Source organism: Centruroides sculpturatus, unplaced genomic scaffold, assembly GCF_000671375.1.
Source record: "Centruroides sculpturatus isolate CEXI.00-Female unplaced genomic scaffold, Cexi_2.0 scaffold38, whole genome shotgun sequence".
NCBI lineage: Eukaryota > Metazoa > Arthropoda > Arachnida > Scorpiones > Buthidae > Centruroides > Centruroides sculpturatus.
In genome coordinates, this window is record NW_019384306.1 from 967,778 (window position 1) to 988,581 (window position 20,804).

Genomic DNA, 20,804 nt, shown 5'->3' on the forward strand with positions numbered 1-20,804 from the left:
ATAAATAGTTTGTCAAATTTTTATTCATAAAAATGCAGTTTCAACTGCTTTTTATTTTATAAAATCCGTCTTCTTGCGCCACCAGAGGGCCTTTTAAACAATAGGTAGTCTGTTAGCGTTGGTCAGTAGTAGTCCAAATTCAATACGAACGTTTGTTTCTTGAAAATTTGATCACGATTTAAATACAGTACAGTATTTACTTTTAATATTACCGATATGTCATCGAAAAGAAAACGTGTTGTATTATCATTAAAAGACAAATTAAAATATTTGTTTCGATTATCCGGATTTTTCCTTATCCGGACTACCTTCATCCCCAATTAGTCCGGATAATCGAGGTTCTACTGTATAATTTTTTTTGTTTCTATATAATTCAATATATTTATTTTGTTTGTGAAACATATAAAAATAATTTTTTACGATACAGTAAACACGATTATTATTTAAAAAAAAAAAATATTTAGGCTTAAAATCGATGAAAATTCAACATGGCGTCACAGGCAACAAATAAAAATTTCAACATCAAATAGGTTAAAAATAATATCATCATAAGAATATTGGCAATCTTCCAAGTTTGCACTCTATTTAGATGTTCAATTTCAGACTGTTAAAATCTGAAATAGGACATTTAATTTAACCAAAAACATTCATTTTATTAAATTTTTATTAAACTGTTTTGCTGGAAATAGTGGAAGATGTGACTTATAAAATTGTTAATGCTAATAATGAATAAAATGTTCATTCAGTCTGACCTCTCTCAAGATATGACAAGTGTCCCTTTCTATCTTCCCACCCCCCTTAATCTTTAATCACCATAATTTAATATCATCAAACCCCTTAATACACAAACCTCCCTGCAAAATGTCAAAAATTTTCAACGACAGGCACAGAAGTTAAGCTTCAAAGCGAGTGAACAAAATTGTGCCCCCCATACACATACACACTAACATCCAGACATGTAGAAAAACCCCTAATTTTTTTCTGAATTTCTTAACTTTTCAAGGACCCAAGTCCAAAAAAAAAATCTTGAAGGTTAATTTTTTGATTGATCACCTTACTTTCCCTCTGTTATATATAACAACCAGAAAAGTAATTAGTAACCAAAATTGAAATTATTTTTTAGTAATATACTGTTGAAAATGAGGATTTTGCTTAAATGAAATGTAATGTAGCAAAAAATACAATAATAAAAATGAAAAGTAATTAATCTATTTTGTGATTACTAGATTTCATTTTATCACAAACTAATTATTATACTGTATTGGTTCTTACTTTAATAATAGTGTAGTATTGTGACAATCTACTACATGCAAAAAATTTTTTATTACAAATGAGCAAATATTTGACTACATAAGGATAATATTTGACTAACAATAAATTTCATTAGAGAAAAGGCCATGATAACTAATTATAATTCTTAAATGAGAAGCAACTATATAGAAATTTATAAATTTCATTAATGAAAATAACTTATTTTATAATTTGTGTAATGAAATAATATGAAAAAGTTATTACAATGCCAAATTATCTTTAATTCTACTAAAAGCTTCTTCTGACTAGATCCTGGTAATTTACTAATTGGTTCTCCACGACGATTTGAAATTTCAACTTTAATTGCACCTATATATATATATAAAAAAAGAAAAAATTAAGAAATTAAAATCACAAAAATAAAATACTGTAATTAATAACAATATTATAAATTATCATCTCAAATCATACTGAAATATTTCATTTTCCTTAAAATAAAACACACAATAAAAAATTACTATTATATCTAAATTACCAATTTTAAAATTATTAAAAGTAATTTAAAAATTACTAATTTTTATCTGATATTTTGAATGCTTAAAAAAACAAAAGATATAAAAATGTCAATAAGAACTTAAATTAAAACATAAAAAGGATAGAAGACAGAAAAATTATCATCAAAATTTAAATTTTTATATGAAGAAGTAATAAGATATTGCACTTGAAACAAAAATACAATAGGCCCTTAATTTAACAGACTAATTGGAAGAAGAAGTGGTTTGCTATTGCTAAAAGTCATTAAATTGAATGTGTTCTAAAAGTATTATATATATATGAACTTAAAACATACAGAATATTTTAAAATTTGTTATAATGTACAGGTATAAATAAAATATTATTGCAATGTACTGTACACTGAGTGAGTTATAATCATTGGCCCTTTTTTTAGTGTGTTCTATTTGCAAATTATGAAAAATAGGTTCTAAATTTTTCCTTCAAAACATTAATTTTTTCCATTAAATTCAAAATTACTGTAGACTCAATTTAACAAGCCTTAATTTGGCCTACAGTAATTTTAAAAGACAAATGAGCATTTATTTATTGTGACATCACCACAATGCCGAGCTGAAACTTTTAATCATATTTAATTTAAAGTATATGCTCTCCACCTCAAATTAGCAGTGGCTTGCCCCTGTACATCACACTTTTCCTTTAACAATAGAATCATGCTGGTCATCTATTAACTCCTTTCAAGGGAAATTTTGAATTGAAATACAGTAGAGCCTCGATTATCCAATCCCCGATTAACCGACACCTCGGTTAACCGACTGTCCTAGTCGGCAAATTTCAAATGTCTGCTAGTGATGTGGCGCTACAATATTTGGCTATGTCTTGGCTACTTTAATATTATTTTTACGTGTTTTAGCTGGCAACTTTCATTCGACCATGAAAGGGAACCAGTATTTAAACGAGGCTTAATTTTCTAATTTTTAACGATACAATAGCGACGATTATTATTTTAAAAAATTTTTGTTAGGCTTAACATCGATGAAAATTCAACACGAAGTAGGTTAATAGCGATATACTAATATACTAATTACATGGGATATAATAATATACTACACTAATAATGGATTTTTTCATACTTTTNTTTGTTACTTACATTTGTCTTTGTTTTATGGGCTATCGGAGGTTGAAAACGAAACAGCCCTTGTATTTTATTAAGATCATATTTTCTCATTTATGTTAATGAGCAAAAATATTTTTCTCATATAATGAAAAATAAAATTGATATTTAAGGTAACTACATAAGGTGAAGTTTGTATATAGTTAATTGGGACTTCCTGTCCCTAAGCTTTCCATATCTGGTCTCAATTTTCATCTATTTAACTCTTTTCTCAAGATTAAGGAAAGACAGACAGACAGAAGAACAAATGGACAACAGTGGAAATTTATAGTTTCACATTTTTTCAATGGCAGCCATATTAACTTTTATCCATTATGAGATATTAGCGAAGTCGCAACTGAAGTTTTCATCTCTAAAACGTGAATGTTGAACGTCGAGCACCGCTATCTTGTAAGCAGCGCTCGACATTCAACATTCATGTTTTAGAGATGAAAACTTTGGCCACAACCTCTCTATTATTTATTAACAGATTTTATAATAGCAAATAATACCTACTTTAAGATATGTTATTATTAATATGAAATAAATGACATTAATTAACTAGAATTGAAATTAAATTTAAAAAGTTTTATTATAAATAAAATGAAAATAATTTCATTTTAATTATAAACACTTTCACAATTTTTTAAATTTCATCACCATGATAAATTTCTTCATAAATTAAAAACCAATCATTATAATATTTCAACAGATACCTATTGTTTTTCCTGCTGGTCTTTTTTCATTAGGGAACAGTTCATCTCCTTCAGGCCAAGTAACTATTAATTTATCAGGCAACCTGCAGAGAAAAAATCAAAAATAAAATATTTAAATATATCTTGAATTAATGCGGTTTACAATTTCTTATAAAATGAATTGAAATTTCTATTACAGTAGAGCGTCGTTTATCTGAATCAATTGGGGACTGGGGTTGTTCGGATAACTGATTCTGTACGAAAAAATATATTAACCTATCCCGTGTTGAAATTTTTCTCCATTGCGTGTCGCTTCGTGTTGAATTTTCATCGATGTTAAGCTTAATGTAAACTTTTAAAAATAATAATCGTGGCTATTGTATCATTTAAAAGTTATTTCTTTATTTTTTACAAACAAAATATATATATTGAAAAATAAAAACAAAAAAAATTATACTTTAAAAGTTGATCTAGTATCAAAAACGTTCGATTCAGCATGACACACAGTCCTCAGAAAAACACCACACAAAAGTGTCAGTGCTGCCAGCTAAAACACACACATCAACAAAAAAAATATTGGAATAGCCCAAGATATAGCCAAAGATTGCAGTGCCACAGCACTAGCAAAAATTTAAATTTGCCGACTGGAATTCTTTTGAATAACTGACGCTCTACTGTATTTCAAATTTAGTAAAATTTAACAATAAAAAAAAGGTTCTCTTTATGTCAAAAATTACTGTTAAATACAAATTTAAAAAAGGGAATAAATCTATATTTGATGATAATACATCTATAAATTTATATTTAGTAAGTTTCTATTATTATATATACTGGTTATGTATATGTATGTATGATTTCATGCAATGAAAAAGTTTATTAATATTTTGTTTGTTTACATTATTACAAAGTAATTTTTTTATACTCAATAATTTAATTATCCTTCTCTAATAATTACCATATTTTACAGCATATAAGATACATCCCTCATTTCAGCACAGGATATTTTGAAAAAAGTATTTAACATATTTTAGCCATTCAATACCATTGGCACTTGGCTTCAAAATTTCTTTTTACTGTATTCTGGTTCAAAAAAGTAAAATTAGAACACGTAGTATAAATTTATCAGGGAAAATGAAGAGTTTAAAAGAAGTCATTTACAATTAAAATGTACCATTAAAACATCATACATGAATGCTGTACAGACAAAAGCAATTTAGATATTAAAAAAAAAATTTCACAATTAAATTACCTGTTGACAACAAATACTGATACATGCAAACCATACTTAACAGTAACAAAATAATTTCTTTTTGTGTTAGTTGTACTCAACACAAAAAGAAAATGGACAAAAAAAAAACCTTATTCTTCAGTTAAAAAGAGAAAAAGAAAACATTAATCATCTTCAAAAATTTGGGAATTAATTAGCCTATGGGAGATTGCAACTTCATATATAAGGCACAGGGCAATTTTTGAGCCTCTTTCCTAGACAAAAGTTGCATCTTATATGATGTAAAATATAAAATATAATTGATATTTTAAATATCAATTTTATTTTTCATTATATGAGAAAAATATTTTTGCTCATTAACATAAATGAGAAAATATGATCTTAATAAAATACAAGGGCTGTTTCGTTTTCAACCTCCGATAGCCCATAAAACAAAGACAAATGTAAGTAACAAAATGAATTTATTACCAAAAGTTAGGTACAAACATGGTTACTTTTTGACATAATTACCATGAAGATTGAGGCATTTGTCTATCTGTAGATGAGCTTTGAAACCCCTCTTCATAAAATGTTGCCACCAGTGACTTGAGATGGCGTTAACAACGTTGTTTTGAAGATCGTCATTAATCTCAAACCTCTGCCCTCCTAGCCATATTTTCAGTTCAGAAAAGAGGTGGAAGTCTTCACACATTAAAATGTTCCAAGTTGGGTGGAAGTCTTCACCACCTTTAAACACCCAGCGTATAGCTCCGATTTAGCACCGAGCGATTTCCACCTCTTTCCTGAACTGAAAACATGGCTAGGAGGGCAGAGGTTTGAGATTAATGACGATCTTCAAAACAACGTTGTTAAGGCCATCTCAAGTCACTGGTGACAACATTTTATGAAGAGGGAATTTCAAAGCTCATCTACAGATAGACAAATGCCTCAATCTTCATGGTAATTATGTCAAAAAGTAACCATGTTTGTACCTAACTTTTGGTAATAAATTCATTTTGTTACATTTGTCTTTGTTTTATGGATCATTAGAGGTTGAAAAAGAAACAGCCCTCGTAATTTAAGCAAAGAAGACCAATCCTAAAATATGTAGGTCACTATAAAAGTTCTGAGATACAGTTTTATTTATTATAACTTTTCAAAATAATTTCTATTGCATTGTATATACTTATGCATGTATTCAAACCACTTATATATTTCTTGAAACTTTTCTAAAGATGTATCAGAGTAAGTTTGACCACATCATCTGTCAAGAAGCATTGCTCTTTCAGTTGGAAACACAAAGACCAAAGTCAAAAGGAGTGAGATCTGAGACCTGATTCACAAACATCTCATAAGATATAACACAATACTTTATACTTCATATCCACAAAAATTTTGTAGCTTTACAGCAAAACAGTAAAAATAGGTAATAAGAGTATGTCTTATATCATCATTAGTAACTGCTTCTGTTTTAATACAGGAAATGGGAAAGTGTTTCTTAGTGGTGTAATTTCAGAATTTTCTCATTTATCACATGTTTGCAATGTCTAAGAAAATATAACTAAATTTTATTTAGTTATAATTAAAATGCTTTATAGATGGCATAAGAAGAAGAAAGACAATAAAAAGTAAATTACTACTTTCTATTGCCTTGCTTCTTTTGAAAAAATTGGAAGTATAGAAGAAAAGGAAGGGCTGGTCATCCAACTACAGTTGTTGCTCCAAAAAATATAAATTGCACAAAGGTGATATTTGAAGACCAGCCAACTACATCAATATAACATGCAGCACAGCTACTAGACATATCTTACTCTTCTCTGTCAGAAAGAATATGAAAATGAATTGAACATACTTTCCCTATAAATCCTATAAAATTCAAGTTCAACACCCAATAAAGAAGCATGATCTTGAGCAAAGATTGGAATTCACCAATTTCATTTATATCATGATTGAAAGCAAAGAAATTGATATAGAATGTATTTATTTCTCTGACAAGGCCAACTTTTATTTACATGGCTATGTTAACAAAATTACCAACATTGAGGTTTAGGAAATCCACATCTTTCTATAATTAAGCCTCTAAACCTCCAAAGAGTAATAGTTTGGTGTGCCATCACTGTTAGTAGAGTTATTGGATCATTCTTCTTCTTCAAAAAAAAATGCAACTTCAGCCACATATGTTGAATTATTGGAAAAGAAGTTTAACCCCAAAATGCTTATTGGGCACAAATATCATCATGCTTGATTAATGCAAGATAGTGCAAGGCCCCATTGCACTAAACAAGAGTTCAAAAGCCTTTACAGCATGTTTGAGAAGCATGTAATCTAATTAATTACAAAAAATATGCTAGTGATGGCATGGAGTAGTCATCTTATAGTTCTACCTAAACTCATGTGACTTCTTTTTATGCAGCTGCCTTAAAGATAGAATATATTGCAGTACTCCTGCAATTATTGAAGAGTTGTAAGACATGATAAAAGAAAAAATAATGGCAATTCCAAGAAAGAGCTTTATTACCATTACTGAATGTTTCAAAAATTGGTTAAAAACTGTTCTAGCAAGCAAAAGTAGTCATTTTAAAAACCTAATTAATTACATGGCAATAAATTCTGTATAGTATGTTTTTTGAATTTTCTTTCTATCTCATTTAATTAAAAAGTTATTAAAGTTTAAAATTGTGAATTAAAAATCACAGTAGAACTAAAACTATTAATATAAACAGTTTTAATTCTACCTACTGTAAAATTCTATCAATGTTTCTGGCATTTGATAACATCTTAGAAGTTATGAATCGAAGATATTTTAAAAGAGACATTAAGGAACAACAATTGATTTGATTATCTAGCAATAAAACCAAATACCAACACCTTTTCCAATATACAGGCTTATGAGAGAAATTAAATATTGTAGTATTTACAAGACTTTTTACAATATAATTTATGATGTGCTTTGTGAATACAAGACTTCTTGTATCTGGTAATTTATGTGGAATTTTGTTGTAATTTATGATATGAGGTGTTTGTAATCCAGCACCAAGACTAAGATTGATGTTCAACAAAATAGTCTCAAATTTCGCAAAAATATTGTGTTAGCTAAACAAGATGTACAATATCAGAGTAGTGACATGCTGAAGATGTCATGTGTCCAATTGCAAATGTGAACAAAACTCCATTAATGAGTTGATAAATTTTGGCAAATAAACTTCAGTATATCATCCTACAGTCATAGTTTTCTATACCATTATCTCATAGAAAAACGATCTGGCCTGCAGCATGTTATACTAACATACTTGTAAAATAAATATTAAATCATGGGCATTTATTTGAAGAATTCAAAATAATCTTGCCTTACACAATAGAAAAATTCATTTTGCGAAAATAAAAATTAAAATAATAAAATAAAGAATATAAGTATACAAAATCAGGTATGAATCAGGAGAGTGGTTTAGCTGTAACAAGTTGGCAGTCAACATGTTAAAAGATTTAAAAAGAAATGATGATGGTTATAATCATAGTTTTAATGCATGTTATGTCTGATTTGAAAGATTCAAAAATCATGATAATCATATTAAGATAAATGGAAAAACAACAAGTGCAGATTAGAAAGTTACTGATATTTCTTGAATGATTCTGATGTATTGTTTAAAGAAAAAATTTGTTTGAAAGAATAAAATTTTTAATGTAGATGAAATTAGTCTCTGCTGAAAATGATGCCCAATTGTACAATACATACATTCAAAAGAGATAAAGTATATGTGAGGTTTCAAAATGTGCAAGAATCACATTACTCATTTATTAGAAATGCTTTAAGTTAAAACTATTTATTATTTATTACTCACAAAACCCTAAACATCCATGGAAATTAGTAATGCCAAATTATAAATACATCATCATATAAATAATGCAATTCTTTGATTGGTTGGTTGATGGTGAAAATTGGTTTACAAATTGTTTTGAGAAGAATATTGACACAAACAAAAATATTCCTTTCAAAATCTCATTGATCTTGATAATGCTTCAAACCATTCTCTACTTCTAGACGGGAATGTAAAAGTAATTTCTTTTTATTACCTAACTCTGTAAATTCAATTAATCTACATATCAGGTAGCTATTTCTACCTTCAGAGCTTATCATTTAAAAAATTAGTTTTGCACAAAAAAAAAAAACAGTTAAAACAAAGAAAAGACTATGAGAACTCTGTAAGAACATTTGTCATAAAATGAAGAATGCAGAAGCATGGAGTGAGCAAACTACTAAATACATGAACAACATATATAAAAATCTCTTTAAAACTTCTGATAAAATAAATAAAATTAGAAAAATCTATACATACAGTATAGGCTATGATAAAATCAATTTCCAATTCATCATAGTTCTGTGTATGAATTACATTTACATTTTATTCATCATTTTCAAACTTGCTTTGCTTTTGTATTTGGTTTAATAAAATTTTTAAAAATTGTATTTCATCATATGCCTTATCATCTTATTTGTTCTGTTTCAGTTGTATTTAATTTGTATTGTTGTCTTAAGACGGTCTTTTTAAATGACTGAAAACATTTATACAGGAAATCCTTATTAATTCAAACTCAGATAGTTTGAAATCCCAACAGTTCATAACTGTACTTTTGTCCCAGCCAGAGATATACAGATTTATATGTTAAAGAATTTCGTTAGTTCAAATATATAACTACTTTATAATTTGAAGTGAAACTTCTGTCCGAAATGTGATATGTGTATGTTAACTCATTCATTTTGATTGAAGTGTCACCATGCTATAAGAGAACAATAGACCAAGAACAACTCTAATCTGTTCAATATGACATTGCTTTTACAGTAACACACTTTGTAGTGTCACCTTACATATGGACCACCACTTTTTTCTCATATTTCATAAAATATGGCTGGGTTTCCAGATTGGAAGAATGGGCTACAAGTAGCAAATTGAGTAAATACTCAATCTGCTACTTGTAGCCCATTCTTCCATTGTAGGACTCTAGGCTACTACTTTTGAGTGACTTACTACTTTTTGGGACATTTTAAAAATTTGGGCTACAATTCAAAAAATTCTTCTTTATTTTTTTTATAAAACCTATCTGGCAATATGTAAGATTCTCGTCAAACACACACTGTTTACCTGCAGTTTATTTATATTATTATTATTATTATTATTATTATGTTGGGTTTAGTGGGTTATACTTGGTTGACACTGGTGGCTGTGTATTATGCCATATCAGAGTCAAGGCATAGCAACCAAAAACAAAAATTAAATAAATGTGTCAGTGTCTGTATTCAGGAATTTCCTAACAATGTGGCATGTATTCAATATAGTGGCCTTCTGTAGTGTGATGTATGTATTTCTATTCAATTGTAATGTTCCAAGGCTTTTGTGTAGTGTGTGTGGTATCACACCTGTACAGGAGAGACTGACAGGTACAATAAGCATCCTATCCATTCTCCACGGATGCTTTATTTCCCAGGCAAGTTCTGTGTACTTGCTAATTTTTTCAGTGCATGTGTTTTGTATATTGTGAGTGTTTTGAATGGATATGTCTATAATGTATGTGATTTTATTGTGTTTGTCAATGAGTGTGATGTCTGGTCTGTTGTGGTAAATTGTTTTATCTGTGATTATGGCTCTGTCGTAGTACATTTTCTGCATGTTGTTTTCCAGTACTGTCTGTGGAATGTATTTGTATTATGGTTTGTGGATGTCTAATAATTTGTGTTTGTTTGCAAGCTCTTGGTTTATTATATTTGCTACTTGATTATGTCTGTGTAAATAATCAGTCTGTGCCAAGAGCTTGCAACCAGAAGTGATGTGTTGTATAGTTTCTGGCATGATGTGACATTTTCTGCATGTGTCGTTTCTGAGTGTTGTATCTTTGAGCATGTGTTTTCTGTAGTTTTTAGTATTTATGACCTGATCCTGTATGGCAATCATGAATCCTTCCATCTCCCCAAAGAGGCATCCCTGAGCTAACCAGCTGTTTGATGCAGTTTTGTCAACAAAATCCTGGGTTAGGTCGTAGAGATGCCTGCCATGGAGTGCCTTTCGAGTCCACGATTGCTTAATGGTGTCTATGCTTTTTATGTTGTATTGTGTTCGTATGATGTGAGTGTAAATTTAATGGTGTTTTATTTGAGCCTGCTAGAGTTACTGCTTTATGTAACTGTGATGTTTATTGTTTTCTATAGAAAAATTCTCACAGTGTCTGTATTCATTTGTAATGAAGATTTACTATGTCAATCAGGTCATGTCTGTCATCTTTACGTGGAAGGGTGTATTATTATTGTTATTAATTAACAAAAAATAGCATTCTGTCTATGTAGCCATATTCTGTTTGCTTAATAAATTACATGTTACATGGCATTTGGCACATTGTACATGTGAGAATCGGGGTTTAAGCATCTAAGCCTAAACTGTTTTCCGACAACGGGGAGGCGAGTCCCGCTCACAGGGTCAGTGGATGGCAATTTAGGAGGGCAAAAATTGAGTGGGAGGTCGCGGATAAGTCGATAAGGTGTTGACAGAGTACGAGTAAACACACATGATTAAGATATAATATAAGTTAATTAGTATACACTATATAAAAAAAGTTACAAATAATAAGAATAATAATAACAATATCAAACCGAAATTACAATAGTAGGTTAATCGGATTATATCTCGGGTATTTCGACTGAGGATAGTCTCTGATCCTCCTTAATATTATTTTCGGAATTAGCCCTAGTCCACCTGAGAGGAAAGAGAGAGTTCTACTTACTAAGTTGTAGCTTGTAGAATCTAACCATGTCGTCCCTCTTTGGTGGTCAGCGATGAGGACAGTTATCCTTTGCTTTCTGCTATCTTGGGAGGCCACACCGATAACTGGCCGGGAGCCCTCTTTATACCAAATTTGAGGGGGTGAGAACTATGACATTACTAATGATTTATCCACATGCCTGTTAGTGTGTTGATGTTTGGATCTAGCTAGTTCGGACAACTGACATAGAGAAGTTTGTTCAATTTATTGATATTGGTGTCAAGATGATATGATTTTATGACATAAATTTCTATAGGTTTGATGGCTCTCATCCATAAATTAACATTCAGCTGACAATAATTTCTTTAACCTGGTCAACTATCTAGTTATTGTTTATATCAAACGTCGTGTTTGATTACGAACGAGACAATTTATTGCTGTAACCACGTGTTACGTGCAACCAAAGAGGTGATAAGAAACATCTCTTATTCCCTTCTTGTTGATATTAACGTCTATAGAATTACCTTTAAACAAATGGAGGAGATTTCATTTATTGATATTTTAACTTTCCCCTTTTTTTTTCTTATTCGAGGAGAGCATCTCGGTCATTGACCGCAGATGTTCTCCTTTTTCCCTTTTCAGAGAAAATTCCGAAGTTTATACTGTTTTAAAACAGAAAAAGGGTTTCAGACCTTCACATACAGAAACATGTAAATCTCGGATAATTCAAAGTCACAAATATTTTGTCCCCTGAATTTCAAACTAATGAAGATTTCCAGTATTAAGCAAAATTTCTCTTGCTGCCTAAAGCTGACTAACAAAGATATTATTAGCTTTGCTTCCACGTGCACTTGGAAGCAAAGCTATCGTTTGCTTCCATCTAGATCACTAATGGGGACTTGATTGAGCTTGAGAAAGTTGTGTAAGAAAATGAGGAAGAGTTAGAATAAAAACAAAATTTCTTAAAAAATGTATGTATTCCAAGAAATGACTATAACCTTTAGCCAAAAAAATGAAAATGAAAAAATTTGAAAGTAAGGATTTAAATCTTGAAAAATTCTCAAGATAAATCACTTAAATTCAAAAAACTCTTGAATGTTATAGAGAAAATTTATAATGAAAAGAAAAAGGAAACTGTTTAGATAAAATTGGACATATTCTTAATAAAGTCTAGCACTTCTCTTCCTAAATACATGCACTAGACTCTCATAAAATTTGTTGTTTTCTATTTTATTTTTCTAGGCATTGCAATAGACTTTAGGCTATTTACAGTAGACTACAGTACATATATATTTTTGCATGCAAACAATTATATATATATGTAGTTTTCATAACAAGCTCACTTTAATTTGTGATATTTTGTAAAACTGTTAGTTGTAAAATTAAAAACTTAAAATTATTGTATCAAAATATAAAATTTTACTTAAGTTCTTTAATTTAAAATATATTAATTTAGTACTTTAATTAATTGATTAATTAATTATCATCTTATAAAAATAATACTGTTAATTTTAATTATATGAAATTAATATTCTTACTTTTCTTCTTCTTCTTCAATGCATTTTCGAATAGCCTTATCAGTTATTTTCCTATCTAACTTGGCTAATGGAAAAATCTTTACTTCATCATACAGTGTACGTGGTTCCTTTAAAAAAAAAATAAATGCATTATATTTTCCAGTTATTTTTTTTTAACTTTTTTAACTAAATATCAAATATTTTCATGTAAAAAATATGTAAAATTAAACATTTCATTACATTCATTTAACAATGATAAAATTAATGAAAAATCTTACAATAAATTATTTGTAATCAAAAATAATAATAAATAATTTTTAAATGTTTAATATATGTGTTACAGCCTAAGACCATGAATCAGGTAAAAGTAGAATTAACTGACTAGTTCTAGCTTTATACAAGTATTGATACAAGCTGATAAAGCTATATATATATAGGTTTACCCCAAGGACTTTAAACTACAAGGATAGCCAGATCCTGTATATTTGTTAGCGTGACCTTGGATCTATGTGATGTCACAGCAAGCCCTCTACTTCATCATGACAGATCTTTCAAATAACAAAATATGATAAAATATTAAATCATTTCTTAATTAATTATTAAATTACTACTAAATGTAAACTACTGTAGAATTTTCGGATTTAATAAGTGTACTGTACGTCAATAAATTTACAAGTCTTTTGTCTAATATTTATTTAACAAATTAATGAGCTATATTTTTTAATATGTGATTATCTTACTTAACTTTTTAATTTTTTTTCGACAATCACCATTTTCAGAAGGCATTCTTTTCAATATTTTATAGTTTTCTTGTTTAAGATTTCTATAATTAATTCTTATTATAGTTCTTAATTTACAAAAATCTTTTATTAAAGTAAAAGGTAAAACTGTTTCCACTGACTAATTCTGTACAACTCCGGGGCCTTTTTTATACGATTCATCGTGATATATTTCGAAATATTTATTCCATTCTATAATTTTTGCTAGCCATTCATCAGTAGGTTTAATAAGCCCTCCATAAGATAAATGTTGCACCCATGACGGAATGCTATAGTTGTAATGATTTTTAATTTTGTTAGTGGAATTAATTAAGTTTGGGTATTTTTCTTTATATTTATAGGCAAAATATCCTGCTATATACTCGAGAGCATCGTAGGAAGTTTCTTCAGAGATTGTGTTAAAGTCTAGATTGCATGTAGAGTTTCCTGAAGATTTATTTGAAGAAAAAGTAGTTTTACATTCAGTATATTGGTCTGTATTTTCACTTGATACTTCTACATGTGCTTTCTCTAAAACTTTGGGTATAATATATTCCTCTTGTCTTCGATCTGTAGTATTTACTTTTGACTCTAAAATACCAGGATTCTTACCTAAAATAATCAATCTAATCCTATATATAGCATTTAATGGGCTTGGATGTTCATTAGGACCCCGGCTTCTAATTTTAAAAAAAAAAGTTTTCCAGACAATCTTGATTTAAATTGTGAGTGCAGATGTATTTTATATCAAAAGTCGATTTCATATCTTGAAAAAGATCAATTAGCGATTTCATTGAGATTATCATTCCTTTCTGGAAAATTTGGAGGGCATTTTTTCCACTTGCTCTCATTGTTGAGATTATTTTTATCATTTTATTTAAATGTTCTTCTTGTAATTCCAAGTCTACACCATATCCATTTTTGCTTGGAACAGAACCTTTTGGTGCATAGCTATTAAAAATGTCGAACCACATATTTATATCTCTAATATACGTTTCATTGATAATAATAATTGATTCATAATAAACGTTTCATTGATATTCACATTCAATTCTTTCCATAAACTTATGTTACTGCAACTACAGTCACTGACGCAAGCTACTACATTATACGATAGTAAATAAAGTTCTGCTATTAATTTTAAAAGTATTTCTCTTGTCATTTTTTGATCAAACCCGATGTAAACAGGTTGCTTCCAATTTGAAAAAAGAAGGTTATTATTGCAACCATACACAGCACACCTAGTACTCAGCATTTTGTTCTTCACCTAACATAAAAATATAGCTTTAAATATTTAATGACTTATATTTAAATCATCTTATCTTATAAAAAATTTAGTCAAATAAAACAATTACAGAAATATTAAAATAAATCACTTCATTAATCACAAAATTGGACGATTATTAAAAGCGAAAACTAAACACGTGCACACCCTGTTCTATGTAAACAGAGAGGTCAGGCCTCGTGCTGACGTCACTAACTTGTCATTCCTGGCTAACATTGTAGAATAGGGATCTGGCTATCCTTGTAGTATATAGTCCTTGGGTTTACTCATACCATTTTGGATAAATCAAAAAGAAAACTTAAAGTTTCACTTTAGCTTCAAATTGACTAAAATATATTATTTCTGTATGGTAAAGAAATGAGGTGACAGATAATAAATTTTGCCAGTACACCAGATTTAATTTTAAAAATTATACCTTTAAAGCTATAGATTATAGCAGGGGTGGCCAAAACGTGGCGCATTGGACGACTACAAGTGGCGCTTCAGTCGGTTCCGAGCAACATTGCCAGATTTGGCTTCATTGCAATTATGAATATTACATAGGAAATTAATTTTTTACAGTGTGTCTTGGCAAGTGTATTTCTTACATAATTTGGTGCAATCAACCTGTTGACCCTTTTTTTTTTTTTTTTTTTTTTGCTTGTACGTTACACGATGCACTCGTGTTCATGTACACCACTGATGTCATATAGAACTATTTCATACAGGTAGCTACACTACAACTGCATTTTTCATTGCTTGTTCTGTGGCAAATCTGAATTTTCGTCTTATAAACTGAAATACCTAAATAAGGGGTGGCCGAAATTTTTCTCCACCCTGGGCTGCTAACACTCACGGTACGCCACTGCGCATGTGAACTCATCTATCAAAAAATTGGTGCATGGTATGCAAAAAGTTGGCCACCCCTGGATTATAGATTTATCTGTAAAATAACAGAAGCCTCATACTTTGATTTACAGAACACCAACCTTTACATATATCATAAATTTCATACACCAGGGATTGATCATAGTAACAAATTTGATCAAAAAAAGGGAATAAAAAATCTTCTGGTGAAGCTTTCAACATTTTTACAGTTTCTTTCTTTCTTTTGCTAAATGATATAGTATAAACTGGATGCAAATTAAAACAACAACGACAATCTGTACTATATCCATCAATAAAATTTTAAACAAATAAACATTTTTGTGATCACTTAACAACTAACTCATCTTCAGATCGATCATACAGAATGGTCCTCTCATCTAGACATTCCATTAGATTTAAAAATTAGCATTAATTTGCAATTAACCAATATACATTATAACATTAACAATATACATAAAAAGTACAAATTTTAAGTTTTCTTCTTGCTTCATCTATCTATTTTTGGGTAATGTCAGCTTTATCTGTTTGTGAATTGGATATAAAACATGCTTTATATGGATAAACTTCAAAATGAATAGATTGTTGTTTGCTTTAACCAAGACTTGGCTAAAGCTAGCATTAGCCAGTTAATCCTAACTTTATCCAATTTATGGGCTTTAGCCATAACTAGAGTTGTAGCAAATAAGCTGAGTTGAGCTATAGGGCAGAATTTTGATGATTAGCTCAGCCCTCAACTGAAGTCCAGAACTGAAGATCAGCCCACAGCTTAGCCCAGCCCAAAGTGAATTTCTTCACTTTACATTTACACAACCTGGCCATGATAACATTTTATTTCAAGTGCTGCTTTTGCTTCTGTACTGCTATAATAAAAATTATACCATGGTATAATTTTTCCAAACATTCCATGTCATAACAAATATATTTACATACTAAATATATTTATATTTAGTATGTACTGTACATAAATATAAAAAAATATAAAAACTTGCTTCAACCTCAATCCAATTAGGTAAAAAAGATTATCTTTTCCATCTATAGGTAGTTTTGGCAATTTTAATGAGATTTTTATTCATTAAAGTACATCCAATTTACTGTATATATTTTGAATTTACACGTGTATTGTAAAACTTCATAAATTCAATTACAATGCCAAATATATTATAAAGAAGAAATTGTAGTCTTTTGGCATTTGATTTATTTGTTTAACAAATTAAATACATGCAAGTACTTTTGACATTTCAAAATGTCTTCCTCAAGCAAAAAAATAATATATGAAATTAGAAAAATGATTTTAAAATCTCATTATGTTAATCAAACATGAAAGTTTTTTTAAACTAAATATGTTAGTTTTTGCATATGTGAGATAAAGTTTTGATTTAAATTTAAAACAAATATAGAAATTATTCTTGATATATTGGTTTGTTTGGAAAGTTCATAGTGATTTTTAAGAGAAATAAAAAGAAACTGTTTTGAAACTAAAAATATACTTTTATTTCATTATGTATGCACCATTATTTTTAATGACATGTTGCCATCTATGAGGGAGCTTCATGATACCCTCTTTGTAGAACTTTTCAGTTTTTCCCGCAAAAAACTGATCCATATGGTTTTCGCAAGCTTCCAAAATATCAAAGTTTTTATCATGATGGGAATTTCGCAGAAAATGGAACAAATGGTAGTCTGACAGGGCAAGGTCGGGTGAGTATGGGGGGTTAAAACATCCCAGCCTAGTTCCAATAATTTTTGGTGTGTTTGTAAAGATGTGTGCAGTTTGGCATTATCTTGGTGAAACATAATGCCTTTTCTATTGGCTAGTTCCAGAGTTTTTCTTTAATTGCCATGTTCAGTTTATCCAATTGAGATAATACTTATCAGAATCAATTGTTTGATTCTGATAAGTATATAGGCTCATAGTACAGGATTTCTTTCCAAACCCACCAGATGGTGAGCATGACCTTCTTTGGATGAAGACTGGCCTTTGGAGTTTTTAATGGTGATTCATTTTTCATACCCCATGATCATTTTCGGCTGATGTTATAAATGATCCACTTTTCATCACCTGTCACTAAATGTTTCAGAAAAGGGTCATTTTCATTTTGTCTTTCAAGAGAATCACAAATGGAGATGTGATCTAGTAAGTTCTTTTCCATTAAGTGAGGTATCAAATGTTGTAATGATTCACATATCCGAGCTTCTTTAGAGGTTGAACTACAGTACTGTTTGATGACTTAACTATGTCTGCAATCTCTTGAGTTGTGTAATGAGGGTTTTCATCCAATAATGCTTTGATCTGGTCCTCTTCAATAATGGGATGTCTTTCTGAGTGGGGAGCATCTACAAGGCTGAAATTACCTGCTTTAAATTTTGCAAGCCACTTTCGAACAGTTGATTCTGCTACAGAACTCCCAACATAAACATATTTTTTTTTCCTTTTATAGAAAAATATATTTTTTTCTATAAATGTCATATATGTCCTGGCAATTTTATTTTATATATTTTTTTCTGTTTTTACAGCATTTTTTGCCTTTATGATAAAAAAAAAACAAGTGTTGATAATGCATGTTGTTTGCATCAATTTTTGCAATGAGACAAATTAAAGGATATTTGAATAATCTTAATGGTTTTTTTGTAACAGATGCATCTCAAGGTCATTTATTGTAATATTCATTGGTTTGTACAATTCTAATAATTTTTGCATCACGCAGTGTCTCAACTGTCAGCTATGAAAAATAGCTACAAACTTTCTGAACAACCCAATATAAAATGTGAATAAAAAATAAGTAAAATACAAAAATGGATAGTTAAGATAAGGCTAAGTAAAATAAAATAAAGTATAAATAAGGTTAAAATAAAAATAAAATCTAGAGAAAAATTAAGGTTTTAAGTTTTTATAAAGTGTTATCCATATATCAGGAATTTTGAGTGAGGGAGAGTTGCAAGGTTTTATATAACAACTCCCAGATAAACAATGTTCTGCAATCTAAACATCACCTGAGAATGGAAGTAGGGGCCCATAATGGAGTAAAATTATTTTATAATACATTTTTCGCAAAATTAGTGGAGGGTCACAGTGTATTATTTTTATCATCATCTTGGGAATCCAAGATGATGTTAAAAATAATACATTTAAATGGTTCAATAACTTTTTAGTTGTGGCACCTATGTAAAAAAATCTTTGTTCCTATTTGCACTTGCTGTAATGGGACTATATAAACTCCAGACTTCTCCAAAAGAGTAAGAGAATCCCTATCATTACACAGAATTCTGCAGAGCGACAGCTGTGGTTTGATGGTAAGTGTGACCCTGTGTCTTTTATAAGCTTGAACTATTCATAAAGTAACAGATCCTAAGTATGGGATAGAAGATTTTGCAAATGTTAACTTCTTGTTTTTGTCATATGAATGGAGGGTGGTGGGCAGGAAAAGAGAACTGCAAGACCAGGTTGTTCATAAATTTAAATTTGGGCATTTTCAATTTCCAAATTTCTGATATTCTGATATCTGCTCTCATTAGTTCTACTATTTCTGATGATAAATTCAACTTAATCCAGAAGAAGTTTGGATAACAGATTTTTTTAATAAATTTCAGTACAAATGCATAAATTTAATTAAAAATTATTAAGAAATCATTGAAAATATAACTTAATAAACTTTCTTGAACACATATATTAAATATGTAAAATAAATAGTACAAGATTCTTCTGCTTTAAATAATAAGATCTGTTTCTACTTAGTAATATGCATTATATTTAGTTAAGATTAAAAGTTTAACAAGTTATTATGAAAAATATAATTTTTAAATTGTTAAAGTCAATTTGAATATCCATAATTATTAATTAATAACAGTAAAAACTTACTTGTTGCAATTCAATGTCACCACCAGTGGCATAGACATCCCCTTCGTGATCTCCATATAACAGAAATCTTTTGACAGTAGCAACTATAACTGGTACTGTACGTTGTGTTCTTACCTAAGTTAATACAACATTCATTAGAATTTTTTAAATAAAAAGTAACTCTTTATTTAAAATTTATTTAAATTGTTCCTTCATTTGAGGTAAATAATTTTAAATAAAGTAAAAATTAAATTACAGCAAGCCCTCACTTAACATTGTCAATAGGTTCTCCAAAACTGTGATGTAAGCAAAAACAATGATTATATAATCAAACCAATTTTACTATAAGTTAAATAATATAAACAGTATAAAAAAATATAATTTGGTCATTATTATTATTCTAATTGGATAGGGGATTCTTCAGGCATTTAGTGATGTTGGAGTGAATTTTGAGTGAGCTTTTCTTGAGATAGAAGAAGGATTATTCAATGATGATTTTGTAGCAATTTCAAGCATATTTACCAATAATTACATGGATTTTAATTATTATGGCTGAAATTGAACAAAATCCAGGTCCTTTATCACATTCTCCATTGAAGAGAGGGCAACCCCCAGTGACCAGTAGTAGTAATGCCGTTAAAATGTCTAAATCGGCGAATGTGAAAACTATGCTCCATAGACAATCTGCGACTTCTGTGGATATGGAGAGGAATAAAAAAGTATATGAAAAAGAGAGGAAAAATAATTTTGAATCTACACTAGTAGATTGTTTTGAGTTGATGGAGAAGGATGATAGCTCGACTGCTGACAGCTTATGACGGTTGACAAAACTAATTTAAGCCTCACATAGTTCTATAACTAAACAAATTTTGGAAGTGGAAACAGAAATTAGTGTGATACGTCAGGACATTAAGGATTTTAAGACCAAGCTTGGTTCATTGGAACAGAAGGTCAATAAATTAGTAACAGTTCTACT

The 20,804-nt window shown here is 29.4% G+C and overlaps 1 protein-coding gene across 1 annotated transcript in view; it reads right to left on the minus strand.

The window, feature by feature from the left end:
* LOC111619035 (structural maintenance of chromosomes flexible hinge domain-containing protein 1-like) overlaps positions 1 to 20,804 on the minus strand; it is a 260,024-nt gene that overhangs the window by 165,325 nt on the left and 73,895 nt on the right. The window contains exons 15-18 of the mRNA XM_023360677.1: positions 19,850 to 19,963; positions 13,105 to 13,211; positions 3,634 to 3,716; positions 1,516 to 1,620 (exon numbers count right to left, since the gene is read on the minus strand). Coding sequence (XP_023216445.1) covers positions 1,516 to 1,620; positions 3,634 to 3,716; positions 13,105 to 13,211; positions 19,850 to 19,963 — 409 coding nt within the window. The remainder of the gene's footprint in view (positions 1 to 1,515; positions 1,621 to 3,633; positions 3,717 to 13,104; positions 13,212 to 19,849; positions 19,964 to 20,804) is intronic.